Source organism: Mirounga leonina, unplaced genomic scaffold (assembly GCF_011800145.1).
Source record: "Mirounga leonina isolate KUSES-001 unplaced genomic scaffold, KU_Mleo_1.0 Mir_129, whole genome shotgun sequence".
Taxonomy (NCBI): Eukaryota; Metazoa; Chordata; class Mammalia; order Carnivora; family Phocidae; genus Mirounga; species Mirounga leonina.
The window spans coordinates 41,695,005-41,711,786 of NW_023270323.1; the positions used below are offsets into that span (position 1 = coordinate 41,695,005).

At 37.2% G+C, this 16,782-nt stretch overlaps 1 protein-coding gene across 2 annotated transcripts in view; it reads left to right on the forward strand.

Annotated features, from left to right (window-relative positions):
* TXK (TXK tyrosine kinase) overlaps positions 1-16,782 on the forward strand; it is a 58,241-nt gene that overhangs the window by 17,268 nt on the left and 24,191 nt on the right. For both annotated transcript variants that reach the window (XM_035005026.1, XM_035005025.1), the window contains 3 exons: positions 2,291-2,356; positions 8,349-8,403; positions 16,094-16,173. In XM_035005026.1, coding sequence (XP_034860917.1) covers positions 2,291-2,356; positions 8,349-8,403; positions 16,094-16,173 — 201 coding nt within the window. The remainder of the gene's footprint in view (positions 1-2,290; positions 2,357-8,348; positions 8,404-16,093; positions 16,174-16,782) is intronic.

Consider the following 16,782-nt stretch of genomic DNA (forward strand, 5'->3'; position numbering starts at 1 on the left):
CCTTCCTTCCTTCCTTCCTTCCTTCCTTCCTTCCTTCCTTCCTTCCTTCCTTCCTTCCTTATTTCTTTATTGAGGTATAATTGACATTTAACATTATATTGGTTTCAGGTGTGCAGCATAATAATTCAATATTTATATCTATTATGGAATGATCACCACAATATGTGTAGTTAACATCCATCACTATGCATAGTCATGAAAAATTTTTTTCTTGTGATGACAGCTTTTACAATGTACTCCCTTAGCAATTTTCAAATATGCAATATAGTATTATTGACTTAGAGTCACCATGAGGTACATTACATCCCCATGACTTCTTTATTTTATAAATGAAACTTTGTACCTTTTGACCCCCTTCACCTATTTCACCCACCCTCCACTCCCTGCCTCTGGTAACCACCAATCTGTTCTCTGTATCTATGAGTTTGGTTGTTTTTTTAATTAAAAAAATTTTTTTAGATTCCAATGTAAATGAGATAATACAGTATTTGCCTTTCTCTGTCTGACTTATTCCACTTAACATAATGCCCTTGAGATCCATCATGTTGTTGCAAATAGCAAGATTTTCTCCTGTTTTATGACTAATTTTCTGTTGTGTGTGTGTGTGTGTATATATCTATATATCTGTATATCTATATCTATATAGATATATATACCTCTTTCTTTTATCCATCCATCCATCAATGGACACTTAGGTTGTTTCCATATCTTGACTATTATAAATAATGCTGCAATGAGCATGAGGGGTGCACACATCTTTTTGAGTTAGTGTTTTCATTTTCTTCAGATAAATAGCAGAAGTGGAATCACTGGATCATGTGGTAGTTCTATTTTTAATGTATTTTTGTTTCTTTATTTGTAAAATGGGAATAATAATTTCTACCATACAGGGTTTTTTTTTCTGATTTATACTTTCTTTGAGTATTTGACTCCTTTTTTCTGCTAAGCTCTAAGGTAGGAACAGAAATAGTATCTCGCTAATTTTCATATTTCTGCAATGACTAGTTTTGGAAGTAAACATTGCAGTACTTGCCGAATTAAATTGGAAGGAAAAAAAGACCTTGGGATGCAAACAGACTTCATCATGTTGGGAGCAATAGATTGTACCTGCCTAGAGTCTGAGGTAGATGATTCTGAGGGGGATCTGGGCTGCTTGGAAGAGAATGCTGACATTTGATTTCTATTCTTTGTGATGATTTGGAGATGATAAGTATCTGTGTATTAGAAGTATCTAGTTATATACCTCTTTCTTTAATTATATTTTCCTGATGGTTTGGCTCTCTTAACAGTTTTTAGTTTCAACTTAACATGTGATGGAGACTTTTCAGTGGGAAAAGAGGTATGAGTAAGTTCAGGACCATGTAATTAGCCCTCCTGCAGGTTGGCATTGGCATGACTCAGACTTTAAAAAAAGATGAATTACCTTTTAATTTCAAAGTTAATAAGTGAATATCGCTTTTTATAATATGCAACCATGATAAATAATGCCTCCAAACCCAAGCACCATTATTCACTTAGTGAGTACCCTTCTGGAAAATTTTCAATGCACTTTCATGTCCATATTGAAATACACATTCTTATTTGCAGATTTAGTTTACCTAATTCTTACCATGCTTTATGCGTTGTTCTGCAACTTGCTTGGATTTTTCAATAATGTCATGGAGATCTTTTTGCAATTTTATAATTTCAAATTTCATTGGTGAAGGTATAGAAAAAGAGAAACCCTTACCCTGCTGATGGGTGTGTAAATTTGTATGTTTTCCTTCAATGGCAATTTGCTGCATCTAAGGGGAGATGCACATATTTGGTGACCCAGCAATTTCCCCGTTTGGTATCTGTCTTAGAGAATTACTTTTCCTGGTGCACAAGAAGGCATGTTCATGTGTTTCTGTGCAGCATTTGCTATAATAGGGACATGGCTAAACCAGAATATCTATTCTATCTATTTTACAGCAATTCAAAAGAATTAAGTTGATATCTTTGTTGTTGCTGTGTTTTTAATCTAGTCACTATGACATCCCAATGATCTCGTAAGTGCCGCTTTCCCTCTTTGAAAAATTTTGGTGTCACGAAACATCTTAAATTACTTCCATTGTAAGTCATTTATATTTGTCAAACAGAGATTTTAGTTGAATATGGAAATGAAAAATCCTTTTTCTTCTTTTAGAATTTAATCAGTAAAACGAGTTTGATTTCCTCCTATGTCCTTGAGGCTTTAAAAAGGATTGTTGTCACGATAATGCCACAGATGTACCAAGCATTTTGATTTTGGCTTTGTCTTTTGTTGTAGGAATGAAGGCTTAATCCCAAGCAACTATGTGACCGAGAACAAACTAACCAATTTAGAAATATATGAGTAAGTCTCCTCCAAAATATGCTCTATGGTTGATCTATGAAAAATCAGGTACATTTGGGCAGCTTACGAGTATAGAAGCTGGTTTTGGTCTACAAAAGGAAAAGAAAGTAACACATCTGGCTGCTTTAGTTTGAGACATCTTTGATCCTTATAATGGTTGATTCAGAAACTTCTTTTTCTTAAACTTCTTTTTGTTTTGTTTTGTATGACGACTTTCTTGGGTTTGTTTTAACAGTGACTGCATGGAAACCAAACACTCATCTTGGTCTTGTTTTACTCTATGTCCTAAATGGAAAAATAACTATTTCAAAAATGACCTTAGTTTTTTAATGAGTGGTAAATTGATCCTAACACAGAGACACACAACTATATTTTGGCTCATGTTTTGAAACGTTTTAGAAATAGCTAAAGAGGAGAAGCAGGCTAATGCTGTAGTTTGGGGGGAACTTTTGGCGTGTTCACTAAGGTTCTGCTTAGAAACTTATTTTTGTTACAATGATAGATTTGGAAGATGGAGATCTTAGCAATCACTTTTCTAGCCCCCCATTCCGCAGATCAGAAACTAAGGTTGTGAGAGTAATTTACAAGCAGAGAGTGGCAGAACTGGGAGTAGTCCTAGTCTTTTATAAATTCAGGTTTGCCTAAGTTTTAGCACTTGACTGCCCTCCCCCGGTTTAGATACTCGCTTTGCAATTAGCATATGCTTTCAGCCTTGTGGCGGTAGGTGACGTGGGTTGAGGCATGAAGACAGGTGCCTCTCAGAGAACCAGAAGGCAAATATAAATTGAATGAGAACGAACCCCTCCCTCCCAGCCCCTAGGTGTCTGCCTTGCTACTAATTTAAGCCCACGTGGAGGCCAGACTCAGCATCTCTCTCCCTAAAGCCAATCCAATTCTAAAAGTATTGGTGGGGGTCGCTTGGGTGGCTCACTTGGTCAAGCGACTGCCTTCAGCTCAGGTCATGATCCCAGGGTCCTGGGATCGAGTCCCGCATCGGGCTCCCTGCTCGGCGGGAAGCCTGCTTCTCCCTCTCCCACTCCCCCTGCTTGTGTTCCCTCTCTCGCTGTGTCTCTCTCTGCCAAATAAATAAATAAAATCTTTAAAAAAAAAATAATAATAAGATAATTCCTTTAAAAAAATAAATAAATAAAAGCATTGGTGAATAATGTAGACTTTCTTGGAGGGGACAAGGGATGACTACAGGACACATGACACATCCACATGACTTTACCAGGCTTCTCTATCAGCTACTTCTGTTCTCTCTCCCCTCTCCCCGCTTAGTACCATCACAGGTCTCTTCTGTCTTCTCTGTCCTTCACTCAGCTTGTCATGCCCCCTCTCTTGACCGGAGTCATTTAGCTCTGCCCCAAAAATCTAGCCTCCACTCAGTAGGACAAAGGCCCTAGGTGACTGAACACACCATCCTAAGAAAACAGTTTCACAACTCCCTACCGTCACCTTGGGGGGCTCGCCACTGCCCCCAACTGGAGCTGCCCAGCACAATAGGTCTCTTTTGAAGGTCAGGTCAGGGGAAGTTCTGTGTGAAAATCTCCTGTTAAGAGAAAGACTTTTTTCGGGGCACCTGGGTGGCTCAGTCGTTGAGCGTCTGCCTTCGGCTCAGGTCATGATCCCAGTGTCCTGGGATCGAGTCCCTCATCGGGCTCCCTGCTCGGCGGGAAGCCTGCTTCTCCCTCTCCCACTCCCCCTGCTTGTGTTCCCTCTCTCACTGCCTCTCTCTGTCAAATAAGTAAATAAAATCTTTAAAAAAAAAAATACTTTTTTCCATATCGTAAACCCAGTTCAGACTTTCCAGGAGATTAAAGGAGGTATGTGTGAAAGTACCTAACACAGTGCCCGGGAGTGAGTAAATGGATGCTCACTAAGCAACAGTGTGACTTTCCTTCCTTTCATTATTAATTAATTTGCTGGCCACCCCCTTAGTTTAGACGAGGGTTGGAGTCTGCCCTTAACAGCTTGTTCATACTGTAGATATTGGGTAATTTGAATTAAACTACCCTGAACTTAAAATAATCATCTCATTTTCTTGGCTTTGATTTATGTGTCTTTGAAAGTTATCTTCTTTAATTTTCTAATTGTGGGAAAATTAATTTTTATTTCTGTTTCTTTTTAAAGGGGTTTGTTAAAATATAGATATAATAATTATCAATATAAATCACTAAAATAGATCCACCACTTACTATATGCCAAACATCGTTCTAATGACTGTGTAGAAATTATGGCCCTAGGTTGAAATACTATAGTATAAGCTTAGAAATCGGAGAAATCTGGGTTCAAAGCCTGACATCACCACTGACTAGTGCCTGGGCTCTGGGCAGAATTACTGAATAGTTATAAAACTCTAAATGATATGAAAACTTGGAACTGTGATACCTGTCTCATGTAGGACCTAGTAAATATTTGATACATTCTAGAACTGTGAAGCTAACAGGAAGGGCATTCCCAGTTTGCCTGCTGTTACAGAGGTACCACATTTCATAGTTAACTCAGCCCCTGAATCACTCATCTGTTCAATCTTTACTTATTGTCCACTTATGATGTGCCGGGTGTTAGCTGTTGTGGGCACTGGAGATACAACCTATAACACGTAGATGCACTCCCTTCTTTTGTGGAACCTACAGCTTCATGGGAAAAGAGACATAAACCTCAAATTCACAAATAAATATAAAATTTTAAATTGTGGGGGTGCCTGGGTGGCTCAGGTCATGATCCCAGGGTTCTGGGATGGAGTCCTGCATGGGGCTCCTTGCTCAGCGGGGGCTCTGCTTCTTCCTCTCCCTCTGTTGCTGCCCCCCTACTTGTGCTCTCTCTCTCTGTCAAATAAATAAGTAAAATCTTAAAAAAAATTTTTTTTAAACTGTGGTGTCATGAAGGAACAGTATGGGACACTGGGAGAAATCAATGGAGAAGGCTAAAAGATGAGGATATTGGGATACGGAAGACCTCTGAGGAAGTGACTTGAGGTCTAAAGGAAGTAGGGGTGGATGGGGGAAGGAATGCTATGTTAGTGTAGGCTTCTGACATCTCAGGGGAAACTTTATACTTTGAAATATTTATGGCTACTTTGGTTTTAAATTAATATCCAAATTATCAACAGTACAGTGTGAAAACCTGGTTTTCAGTAAGCCTTCAAATCTTGATATACTGTTTATAAATCTAAAAAAAAAAAGAACAGTCACCTTAATTCAAACTCAACAGTATCCTTAAACAATCAGTCCTATTTATAAGCTCAGTTAATTAAATTTCCCAAAACATTTCACTTGCATTAATAAACTGAATGAATTCAATTTTCTGTTTAAATATTTTATATGCCTGACAGGGCGAATTTACAATTTCAATAGCCCTTTGTAAGTCCATATATGATCTCAGAAATCTAATAAATCAAACTTAAATGTGATAAGCCAAATTCTCGTAACCATACAAACATTTAAAAAGTCAAATTCCCTTAAACTTCAAATTGTAAGTTTAAAATTAAATTTGCGTTTAAAATCAGAGGCTAAAACTTAATATGTCCGATTCTCTTAAAATAATACTTTATTTTATTTTTTAAAGACTTTATTTATTTATTTGAGAGTGAGCACAAGTAGGGGGAGGGGCAGAGGGAGAGGAAGAAGCAGACTCCCCGCCGAGCAGGGAGCCCGATGTGGGTTTCCATCCCAGGACCCTGAGATCATGACCTAAGCTGAAGGCAGTTGCTTAACTGACCGAGCCATCCAGGTGCCCCAATAATAGATACCTAAAATATCAAACATATTGCTTATGCTGAATTTTACGGAAGTATGAGTTTCATTTATTGCATTTTCTCTCTGTTGAAAGTTTCATCTTTTTAGGGTTAGAAAATGACTAAGAGAAGCAGATTTACCATCTTAGATCTAACAGGGTTTCTAGGTTGAAAACTCAAGACCACAATACTGTTACTTGTTGATTCTAAGACTGGGACAGGTGTACCCAAGGCTTACATGTACACAAGACGTTTGTACTTGGTAACAGTTGGACATACTAGATGGTTTTCATATGTCAGTAGAAGCCCCACCCTAAGCCCTCTGTCCACATCATTCAGTATGAGTTTTATAATCAGTGTTGTCCAGGCATAAGAGTTGCAGCATTACCTATTTAAAAACAAAACAAAACACAAAATTCTTCTTGACTATCTGATTTAACCAGATGAAATTCTGAAACAGCATGCCCCCTCACCTCACCTATATCATATCCATCTATTCTTTTTTCTGCCTGTTGAAATTCTGCATTATTTTAAAGGATATGAAATTCATCATATACTTGTCTCTGGTTCTTCTCTTACTACTTTGAAGTCATTTTAATGACATCCACACATGGATGGATTTTTAACTTATATTTAAGCAAAATTAATATATTTGCTTATATTACTTATCACCATAATAAATAAGTACAAAACAACAAAATGAACACTTAATGTGATTATAGGTGAGAAACATTTAGAATAAAACAATTTATGTGAACTTTTTAAAAAAAGATTTTATTTGAGACAGAGAGAGTGTATGCGTGCACTCTTGGGTGAGTGGGGGAGGGATAGAGGGAGAGGAAGAAGCAGACTCCCCACTGAGCAGAGAGCCCGCTGGAGGACTCCATCCCAGGACCCTGGGATCATGACCTGAGCCCAAGGCAGATGCTTACCCTCTCTCATTTATTTTGAAAGAATTTCTTCTTTCTACAACAAGAGGTCTTAGACTCATTCTGAAAGTCCCTCCCCCAATATGAATATTCGTTAAAAAGTGCTGAATGATATTCACAGTCCAACATCACAATTAACTCCTGTTCCCACTAGTGATAAGTAGTCCAATGGTTTCATCTAGAATCACCTGTAATCATCCTCTCTTCTCTATGCTTTATCTTTTTAAAAGTTCATTTTCAACTTGAGGCCATTAGCATTTTTAATATGTGACCATTCTACTTTAGTGGCAGCTTTTTACTACTGCAGGTTAGTCCACAAGATACGATAGATTCTGTCCTCAAAGTCAGATAGAGGATTTTCATGTAGCCACCATTTGGCCTACCCACTGTGACTCAGTGTATGGTTATACATGCATTCTTCTTTCCACTGTCCACAAAAATAGCATTTCTGGTAATATTCCCTTAACTCCTTTTTAAAATCTTATTTTGAAACAAGAACTTTTCCATTTGTTTTCTCTCTCCTTTGTTCTACCATTTCCTCTCTCTTTCCTGTACAACATTTGCTTACTGACTAGGTCTTGTTCTGCTAAACTATGGGTTTCAATTATACTCATTTAATTGTGTTTACTGTGAGAGGATCTGATATTCTAAAGTCGTTTCAGGATATGTTTCATACGGAGGAAACAGCAAGATAGGAGGCAGAAAGGGGCTTGGTGAATTTGAGGAAGGAAAGAATCCCAATATGGCCGAAGCTTAGCATGAGGGGAGAACAAGCAGAAAGACGAGAGGGTGTTTGGAGCAAGGCAGGTACTAGTTGCTCCATTTACATTATTAAACCACTAACTTTACTACAGGTTAACATACTTGGGGGAGTCAGATGGGCCAGAGTACGTTTTAATTTTGGAAAGGTAATATGGCACAGATGAAAGCAGGCAAATAGGAAGTTCCCAAGAGCAAAGAAAGAAACGGGTATTTTTTAGTTTGTCTACCAAAGCTCAGTAAATGTTCATTGACTTATTAACCACATACGTTTCATGAAAATTTTCAGGAGATTAAATCACTCAAAATCACAAACTAAGTATCTGTCAGAAAGTTGAATTGAGATATGATAGAATAAACTAGGTATCGGCTTACAATTAATAAAACTGTTATACTAAATGACACATAATAGTACATTGTTGTTTATCGGAAATAAAAAACGCTCGGCTTTCTAAAATCAGTTCTGGAGTAAAGTTCCTAAAAATGAAGGAAATGAAGCAGGTTTTTTTTTTTTCTGGAAAAAATAGAATATAAAATTTTAAAATTATTTTTATTGCTTTTACAGGTGGTACCATAGAAACATTACCAGAAATCAGGCAGAACGTATTTTGAGACAAGAGGTAATTCACTTTATTCATGAATAACTTGTGAATATTTTCAAAATTTCTAACAGATGTTCATTGTAAAGATTTGACCAAACTTAAAAGTTTTATTACTTCCTGTTCTTTTCAGTTCTAAAATATTATTACAACTTTATCTCTACTGTGCAATTTCCGATAAGTTGTAAACCAGATGTATTTGTATCAGCTCATGTTTTTCATTGACTTTCATTGTAATTTGAGAAGTGTATTTTTCCTGAAATGATTTCAACTCCAACGTACTGAAACTCCTCATTCACTCCAAAGTGCATCCCGCAGTAGAGTCTATATTGGAATTGCCCATACACCTTTGCATCACATACAATAAAATATATACTCTGTCTTCATGAGCTTAGCTAAGGCTTCTTAAAAACACAAATAGAGAAAAATACCAAGTGCTACATTTTCTTTGTTCTTTGGGAACAAAAGGAAGAGTGAGGTAGCCAAAATATCAAACTCAGATCAAAACTGCTCTTTTAGGTCAAAGCAAAACAAAAGTGCATACAGTTTCCAACGGACGGTAAATACGAACTGTGGGTAAATGTAGAGTCAAACCTAGAAACTAGGTAAGAGGTATGTGTGTCACTTTGCCCTGCTGTCAGATGTTGAGGAAATCTAGAAATATGAGTGAGAAAGAGTCAGTTCTGGAACTACAAAGTCAATACCAGTAAGGACGCAAGACAGAAGGGAGGTCCGGTGGATAGCAGGGGGGTTAGACAGAGTTTGAGCGACCCAGACCCAGGCTCAGCTGGGGGTGGGGAAGGAGGTTGGAGGCCAGGCTTGGCTTCACTGGCTAGGAGGAAATGGGACGCGGCAGCAAATGTGGGACCCACCGGGCATGGTGACAGCAGGTGGCCTCCTGTAAAGTGCTATTAGTAGGTCTAGAATGGACAAAGATGTTATGACAAGTAGGCAGAACTGGAGAAGGAAAATTCTCAAGTCGGTCCACGGTAAGCAAGTTACCCTCTCTCATTTATTTTGAAAGAATAGGGTGATAGGGTCAAAATCACAGGGGCTGTGCGGGATCAGCAGGAGAGACTCTTGCGCCTGCCAGGGAGCCAGAACAGAGCCGGGGGCTGACCTCCCTACAAAGACTAGATGAGGGAGTTATGCAACAAACCTCCACACACCCATAACCCAGACAGCACAAATAGCAACATTTGGCACAAATAGCAACATTTGGCCATAACATGCTCAGACAAAATAAAACCTGGCAGATGCAATTGACACCCATCCCTTCCCTCATCTGTTTTGTCTCCGCCCACTCTCCAGAGACAATCACCTTAGAAGGGTGTGCCCCCACTGCATCCATGTGCTTATATTTTTATTATCTATTGGTGCATGAACAGCCCACAGTGTTACGTGTTTTAACATTTGACATAAGGGAGATCATAGGTATGTTGATTTTTAATGAAACATTGTATTTCAGTTTCATTCCCATGGATACATAAAGAGCAAACACATTCCTTTAACTGCTGTATTTCATTAGATGAGGATAACAAATGTATTACTAATCATTCACGTTGTTTCTAACTTCTTAGTAGTATGAACAATGCTGCCAAGAACTTCCATGCACATGTCACCTTGTACACAAGGGCAAGGGTTTCTTTCGGTTATACCCAGAAATGATCTGGTCAGAAACTATGTGCAGACTTAGCATTACTAGATATTTTGAAATCATGACTCAAAGTACTTGTACTAATTTATATTCTTACAAGGAATGAGAAAACTGGTCCCCTACGTTCTTGCCAACAGTTGGTAGCTTTTCTTTGATTCACTGAGAAATGGTATATATATTTTAAAATGTGCATTTCCTTGATGAACAGTTCAATTGAGTGACTTTTCATGTGTGTGCTGGCTATTTGGGCTTCCTCTGCTGTTACATGTCTGCTAATACCCTTTGCTCATTTTTCACTATGTTCTTTTGATTTTTGGCCCTAAAATTTTTTTATGCTCTTTTCTTATTTTAAATTTTAAAATATGTTAATGTCAAATTTCTCAATTTTTATGATCTTTTTTCCTTTTTCACTATAATAAATTCTTCTCTCTCCTGAAGTGATAAAATGATATTTTCTTTTAAATGGTTTAAAGATTTGCTTTTCATATTTAGGTCCTAATCTGTCTAAAGTGTGTGTGTGTGTGTGTATGTTATGTGTGTGGATATTTTTTAAAATATACATATTTTTCCTATATATCTAAAAATATTTTTGTAATTTATATATTTTCTATTTTTTTTAAGTACCTGGATTAAATCCTACTTGATCATGAGGCATTTAAAACATATATATTGCTAGTTTGAGTTTCCTAATACTTTAGTTAGCATTTGTCCTGCTATGTTCACAAGAGGCCTGGCTTCTAATTTCCCACTCTCTTTGTTTAGTTTTAGTATAAAGGCTGTACTAGCCTCATAAAATGAGTTGGGACATGAGGTTTTGTCTCTTTCCAATCTTTAAAATAGTTTATATTGAATAGAAGTTATTTGCTCCTTGAAGTTACATATATCTCTCATAAAATAGTTTGGACATGCAGCTTTTTCAAACAGATAATTGAGTATTGATTTAATTTCCTTTTCTTCTTGAGATGTTTGACAATTTATATTTACGTGGAGAGTTGCCTACTTTATATTTATTTTCAAATTGATTGCATAAATTTTTATAGAAGTATTTTATAATTTTATTTATTTCACATTTCAATGGCATGTTCATATAGTTTAAAAATCAAAAGATTTTGAAGTTTTCTCCCATCCTTGTCCCCAAGATACCAGTTCCCTTCCCCATAGACAAACTTCTATTATTAGTTTATTTTGTGTCCTTTCAGAGATATTTAATACATACACAAACAACTAGAAATATATTTTCTTATATTGTTATTTTTACACAAATGGTAACATATTATATATACTCTTGTGTGCATTACTTTTTTCACTCAGCAATATGTATTGGGAAGGAAACTTTTCACATCAATACACAGAAAGTGTCCTCATTCATTCTACAGCTGCATAGTATTTCTTGCATTGGACATATCACACTTTATTTAGGAAATTTAATGGAGGGGTGGAGCACTGGACTCGTGGTTTTGGATTGGTTGTGACCTCGGGGTTGTGGGATTGCCTGCGTGGGACTCTGCGCTTGGCCCAGAGTCTGCTTAGGATTCTCTCTCCCTCCTCCTCTTGCCCTCCCCCTGCTTGTGCTCTCTCTAAAATAAATAAATAAAATCTTTAAAAAAATTTAATGGGAATTTAAGTGGTATACACTCTTTTGCTATTGAAACAGTGCTGTTGGGGCGCCTGGGTGGCTCAGTTGTTGAGCATCTGCCTTTGGCTCAGGTCATGATCCTGGGGTCCTGGGATCGAGCCCCGCATCCGGCTCCCTGCTCTGCGGGAAGCCTGCTTCTCCCTCTCCCACCCCCGCTGCTTGTGTTCCCTCTCTCACTGTGTCTCTCTCTCTAAGAAATAAATAAAAGTCTTAACAAAACAAAACAAAACAAAACAGTGCTGCTATAGGTAACCTACCTACATAGCTTTTCCCATTTATGTGAGTATATATGTAGGATAAATCCCCCAAGATAGAAATTCTGGGTCAAAGGGAATGTACATTTCTAATTTGGGGAGGTATTAAATACCCTCTACAGGAGTTGTACAATTTACATACCTGCTAAAAGTTGTAAGAGTGCCCATTTTCTCACAACCTTTCCAGCAAATGTTTAATGAAATGTGTGGCACTTTGCTCTCTGACATCTCATCTCAGTGTGGGTTTCATTTACATTTCTCCTATCCCAAAAATGTTAAGCATCTCTGTGTATATGAAATTTTAAATATTTGTATCTCCTTTTCTGTAAGATGTCTGTTCATATCCTTTGCAAAATTTTCTGTTGTTGCTTTTTTTTAATGCTTTCCTCACAGTTCGTGGGACCTATGTAGCTACATTAAGGAAATTAGCTCTTTGTGATATGTGGCAATACTTTCCCCAGTTTTTCAACTGTCATATTTTTTTTTTTTTGCCATGAATAGTGCTTAAATTTTATGTGTTCGAATTTATCAGACAAATTTTTTAAAGCTTTGTGTCAGGTTCGAATTATCTTACCCGCTCTGAGCTTTAAAAAAAAATGCCCATGTTTCTTGATTACTTCAGTGGTTTTATTTTTTACATAGACATGTTTAATTCATTTGTAATTATTCCTGATGTGGAGTGAGGTATGGATCTGATTTTATTTTATTTTTTCTAGATAGTTACCAAGTGTCTATCTTTTCTGTATTGATTCGAGGTACCACTTTCATCATAAGCACGGCTCCTATGTTGGACTACATCTGAACTCACTACTTGGTTTTATTGATCAGCCTGTGTATTTAGGTGATACCTTTATAATATTTCAAATACTGAGGCTCTCTTTGTGTGGCTAGCCTCCCTCATTATTTTTTTCCAGAAATACTCTGGAGATACATTTTATACATATGAACTTCACAATTATTTTGCCTAGTTTTAAAAAGCTGCCTGCTGGTGTATTAAATTTACAGAGTAATTTAGGGAAAATTGTTTGGGCATTACAAATCAGTGGGGTTTGGGGACCAGTTTGTTCTGGGACCCATATTAATTATTCCTGTAGAAAAAATTAAAATTAGGTCCCTACTTCAAGCAAAAATAAATCTTCGATGGATTGAAAACCTAATGAGAAAAGCAAACATCTTTATATTCTTTAGGAGCATTTTACTGATTTATTTTTAAAGATTTATTTATTTATTTGAGAGAGAGAGAGAGAGAGAGAGAGAGAAAGCATGTGCACGGTGTGGCAGGGGGCAGAAGGAGAGGGAGAGAAAAATTCCAAGCAGACTCTAGGCTGAGTGCAGAGCCCAGCGCGGGGCTTGATCTCAAGACTCTGAGATCATGACCTGAGCAGAAACCAAGAGTCGGTCGCCCAAATGATTGTGCCATCCAGGAGCCCCTTTAGGATCATTTTAAAGTTTTCTTCATATAGCTCTTGCACATTTGTTTGTGTATTTTTCTGTTGCTACTATAAATGGGTATTTTTTTTTTTTTTTTTTTTTTTACTTATGAAAGCTCTTGAGTTCTGTGAATTAGTTTTGTAACAGAAGACTTGGTGAATTCAAAACTTTTTTTGGTAGTAGTTTTTTAGTTGATTCTCATGAGTTTCAGGTAGACTCTTATCAATAGCAAACAGTGATGATTTCAGCTCCTTTTTATAATTTAATAGAGTATTTCTTGGTGGGTTTTTTGTTTTGTTTTGGTTTCTTTTCTTTCTTTCTTTCTTTTTTTTTTTTTTGGCCTCTCATTTAATTGCATTAGCTGGCATCTCAGAACAATATTAAATACCAGTGCTGACAGTGGGCATTTCTTTTTCCTGATTTTAGTTGGAATGATTCCACAGAAAACATAATGCTGGACTTGGGACTAACGTAAACATGGACTATTGTGTTACAGAAGTACATATTTATTACTATTTTACTGAGAATTTAAAGAAAACTGATTCTAGAAGTTGAAATTTGTCAAATGCCCTTTCAATATCTATGGCGATGTTCATGAGATTTTTCTTCTCAGATCTGTTAGTAGGATGAATTAATAAAATCCCTAATATTGAATTACTTTTTCATTCCTGTATGCAATCCTTCTTGGTCATGGTATATTATTCTTCCACTGTGCTACTGGATTCAGTTTGTTAATATTTAATTAGGATTTTTGAGTGGACATGAGTGAGATTTGTGCACAATCTTTGCTGTGTTGTTGGTGTTGATATTAAACCCACTTTATATAAAAATTTATAAGTTTTTCTTCTTTTCACATGCTCTGGAATCATGCAGCATCACAATATGTCCTCCGTGGTGTTTTTAATGTTGTAGCTCTTTTAAAGCCTTATCCATTTTCCCATTCAGTAGGTCCATTAACATTTCCAGATCTTCTGGAATCAATTTTGATAAATTTTGTTTTGCTAGGTAATCACTCATTTCATTCAAATTTTCAAATGTATTGTGTAGAGTCAAGGTGATGCTCTCATTTTTTTTCTGGATCTTTGTGGCTTATTTTTTTTGATATATTTCCCCTCTTATTTATTGGTTAGATTGGTTAGCAACTTACCTATTTCATTGTTTTTCCCTCTATAACCAGATTTTGAACTTAATGACTAGCTTTATTATATTTTTGTTTTTATAACTGATTGTTTTCTGCTTTTGTCTTCATTTCTTTCTTCCACTTGACCTGGTTCTTGCCCTAACTTCTTGAGGTAGATACATTTATTTTGTATGTCTTTTGTTTATTGATGTAAGCATGAAGACTGAGTACTGCTTGAACTATATAGCAGAGTTTCCGATATGTGGCATTTCTTTATTATTTTCTAGATGTTTTCATTTTTATTTGAATTTCCTTGAGTTATATAAAAGAGAACTTGAAAATATCCATGCAGTAGTAGCTTTCTCCTTTGGGGCTTGTTATTAATTTCTACTTTTATTGCTTTGTGGTCATGACTGTTTGCACTCTTTCCACCTTGAAGAGGAGGTCACTACTTAGACAACTTGACTGAATGCATAGCATCTCTATGTCTGTGTATATATACTACCTATGTAGCCACTGTATGTACAACTTTGCTTTTTACATCTCCATCTTTTATACCTTCTGTCCTCTATGGTTTGTAACCTAGTCCATGGACATGGTAGGAATTCAATAAAAGCTACATTTTTATTATTTTAAGTGGCTGTAAGAGATTTTTTGGTTTAAAAGTTTGACCAGAAAATGAGGCTTGTTCCTTGGTAAGCATCTAGAAGGAAGAGAAGGCTTTGCTTGATGTATCGTGCTCACTTTGAGGGTTACACCATGGTGTTTGTTGGGTTAGGGCAATTCTCAGGCAAGTTGTTGGCACTTCGAAAGTGTAAACTTTCACACGTTTGGCAAGCTTCTGAGATGGTTCCCTCTCCACAAGTGTAAACACACTAAGTAAAGGTGGAAACTTTTTTTTATGATATCAAACAAACAACACAAACCAAACAGTCCAACATTCCAAGTCATTTGAAAACAATTTACAGCTTTATTGGGGGTTCCCAGAGGATGTCAGTGGGAATCCAATTTATAACCTAACATCAAACTTAAAATACTCTTCTCTCCTGCCCGTTCTCTTCTTGTCTCTCCCATGCCCTGGTGGCAACTAAAATCACTCCTCCGCTCTTCTCTCCAGACTCCCTCAAAGCTTATCCTCTCTCCATCCCTGTCATGGATTCTGCTCCCTTTTCCCCACTCCCTCCCTGCTTTTCCAGATGTATTTCTTGCTGCCTCCCTCACCCCACCTGCTGTGTTGTTTCTTTTCTTCCAAAATACAACCTGCCAATCTGTCTCACAGCGCTTCCTGTTCATCAGCAATGTGTATCAATTACCTTGATTGATATAACAAAAATAATGAAATGGTGGGGTACAAGGTTGTCAAGTGCAGAATTTTTCTTAGAAAAATCGGGACCAAGGTTTTAAAAATACTCATACATTATAAATTCTTGTCCCAATTAAATATTTTTGTAGGTGTGACTTCTTAACGTATAAGGGAGATAAGATTGCATGTATTTGTGAAAACAATCTTATCCACTTGTAGTAAGTCAGTATGGTTTGGTTTTCATTCCTGAGATGTAGGTTTGTCTTTCTTCCTAATAACGACTAAATCTGTACAATGAATTGTTTTGCAGTCTAAAGAAGGTGCATTTATTGTCAGAGATTCAAGACATTTGGGATCCTACACAATTTCTGTGTTTATAAAAGCTAGAAGGTAAGCAATTGTGATTTTGATCACTTTAGAGGTAACGGTTCTTGGGACGGCCTTTCTTAGTGAGACACTGTCACATGGAGAAAGAGAGGTCTTAGCACAGAAGATTGCTGGCCTGGAAGTTAGTACAACTGATCGATTCAAGTTGTATTCCTAACAAGCTCTGTGTGTGACTTTGGTAAGTTAAGGGACTTCTCCCTCTCGTCTCCTTTTCTCAACCATGAGGAAGTTGGCTTAGTGGTAGCAGACAATGGTGGTCCTTTCCGCATATCCCTTGGGGTTTACCTGCAGAGCATTCTCCTGCACTCAGAAAGCGTCCTGTGCCTTTCTGCTGGAGGACGTTCTCTGGCTGTGGGAACTCGGGGTCCCCATGGGTAGACTGGAGGTGCCTGAGAGTTAACATCCTAGGAGCAACCCTCCTTCAGGGAGGAATGGAAGATTGGCCCCTCAGCTCCTTTGCACTTTGGTGGGACAATTCTCAGACGTGCTCCACAGTCTCTCGAGGCTGCCTAGAGCCCCAGTGGCTATAGCAGACCTGCTCATCAGTATACTCTCTATCAGTTTTCCTCCTTTCTTTGTTTCATATCTCCTTATATCCCTCGCAGTGCATTT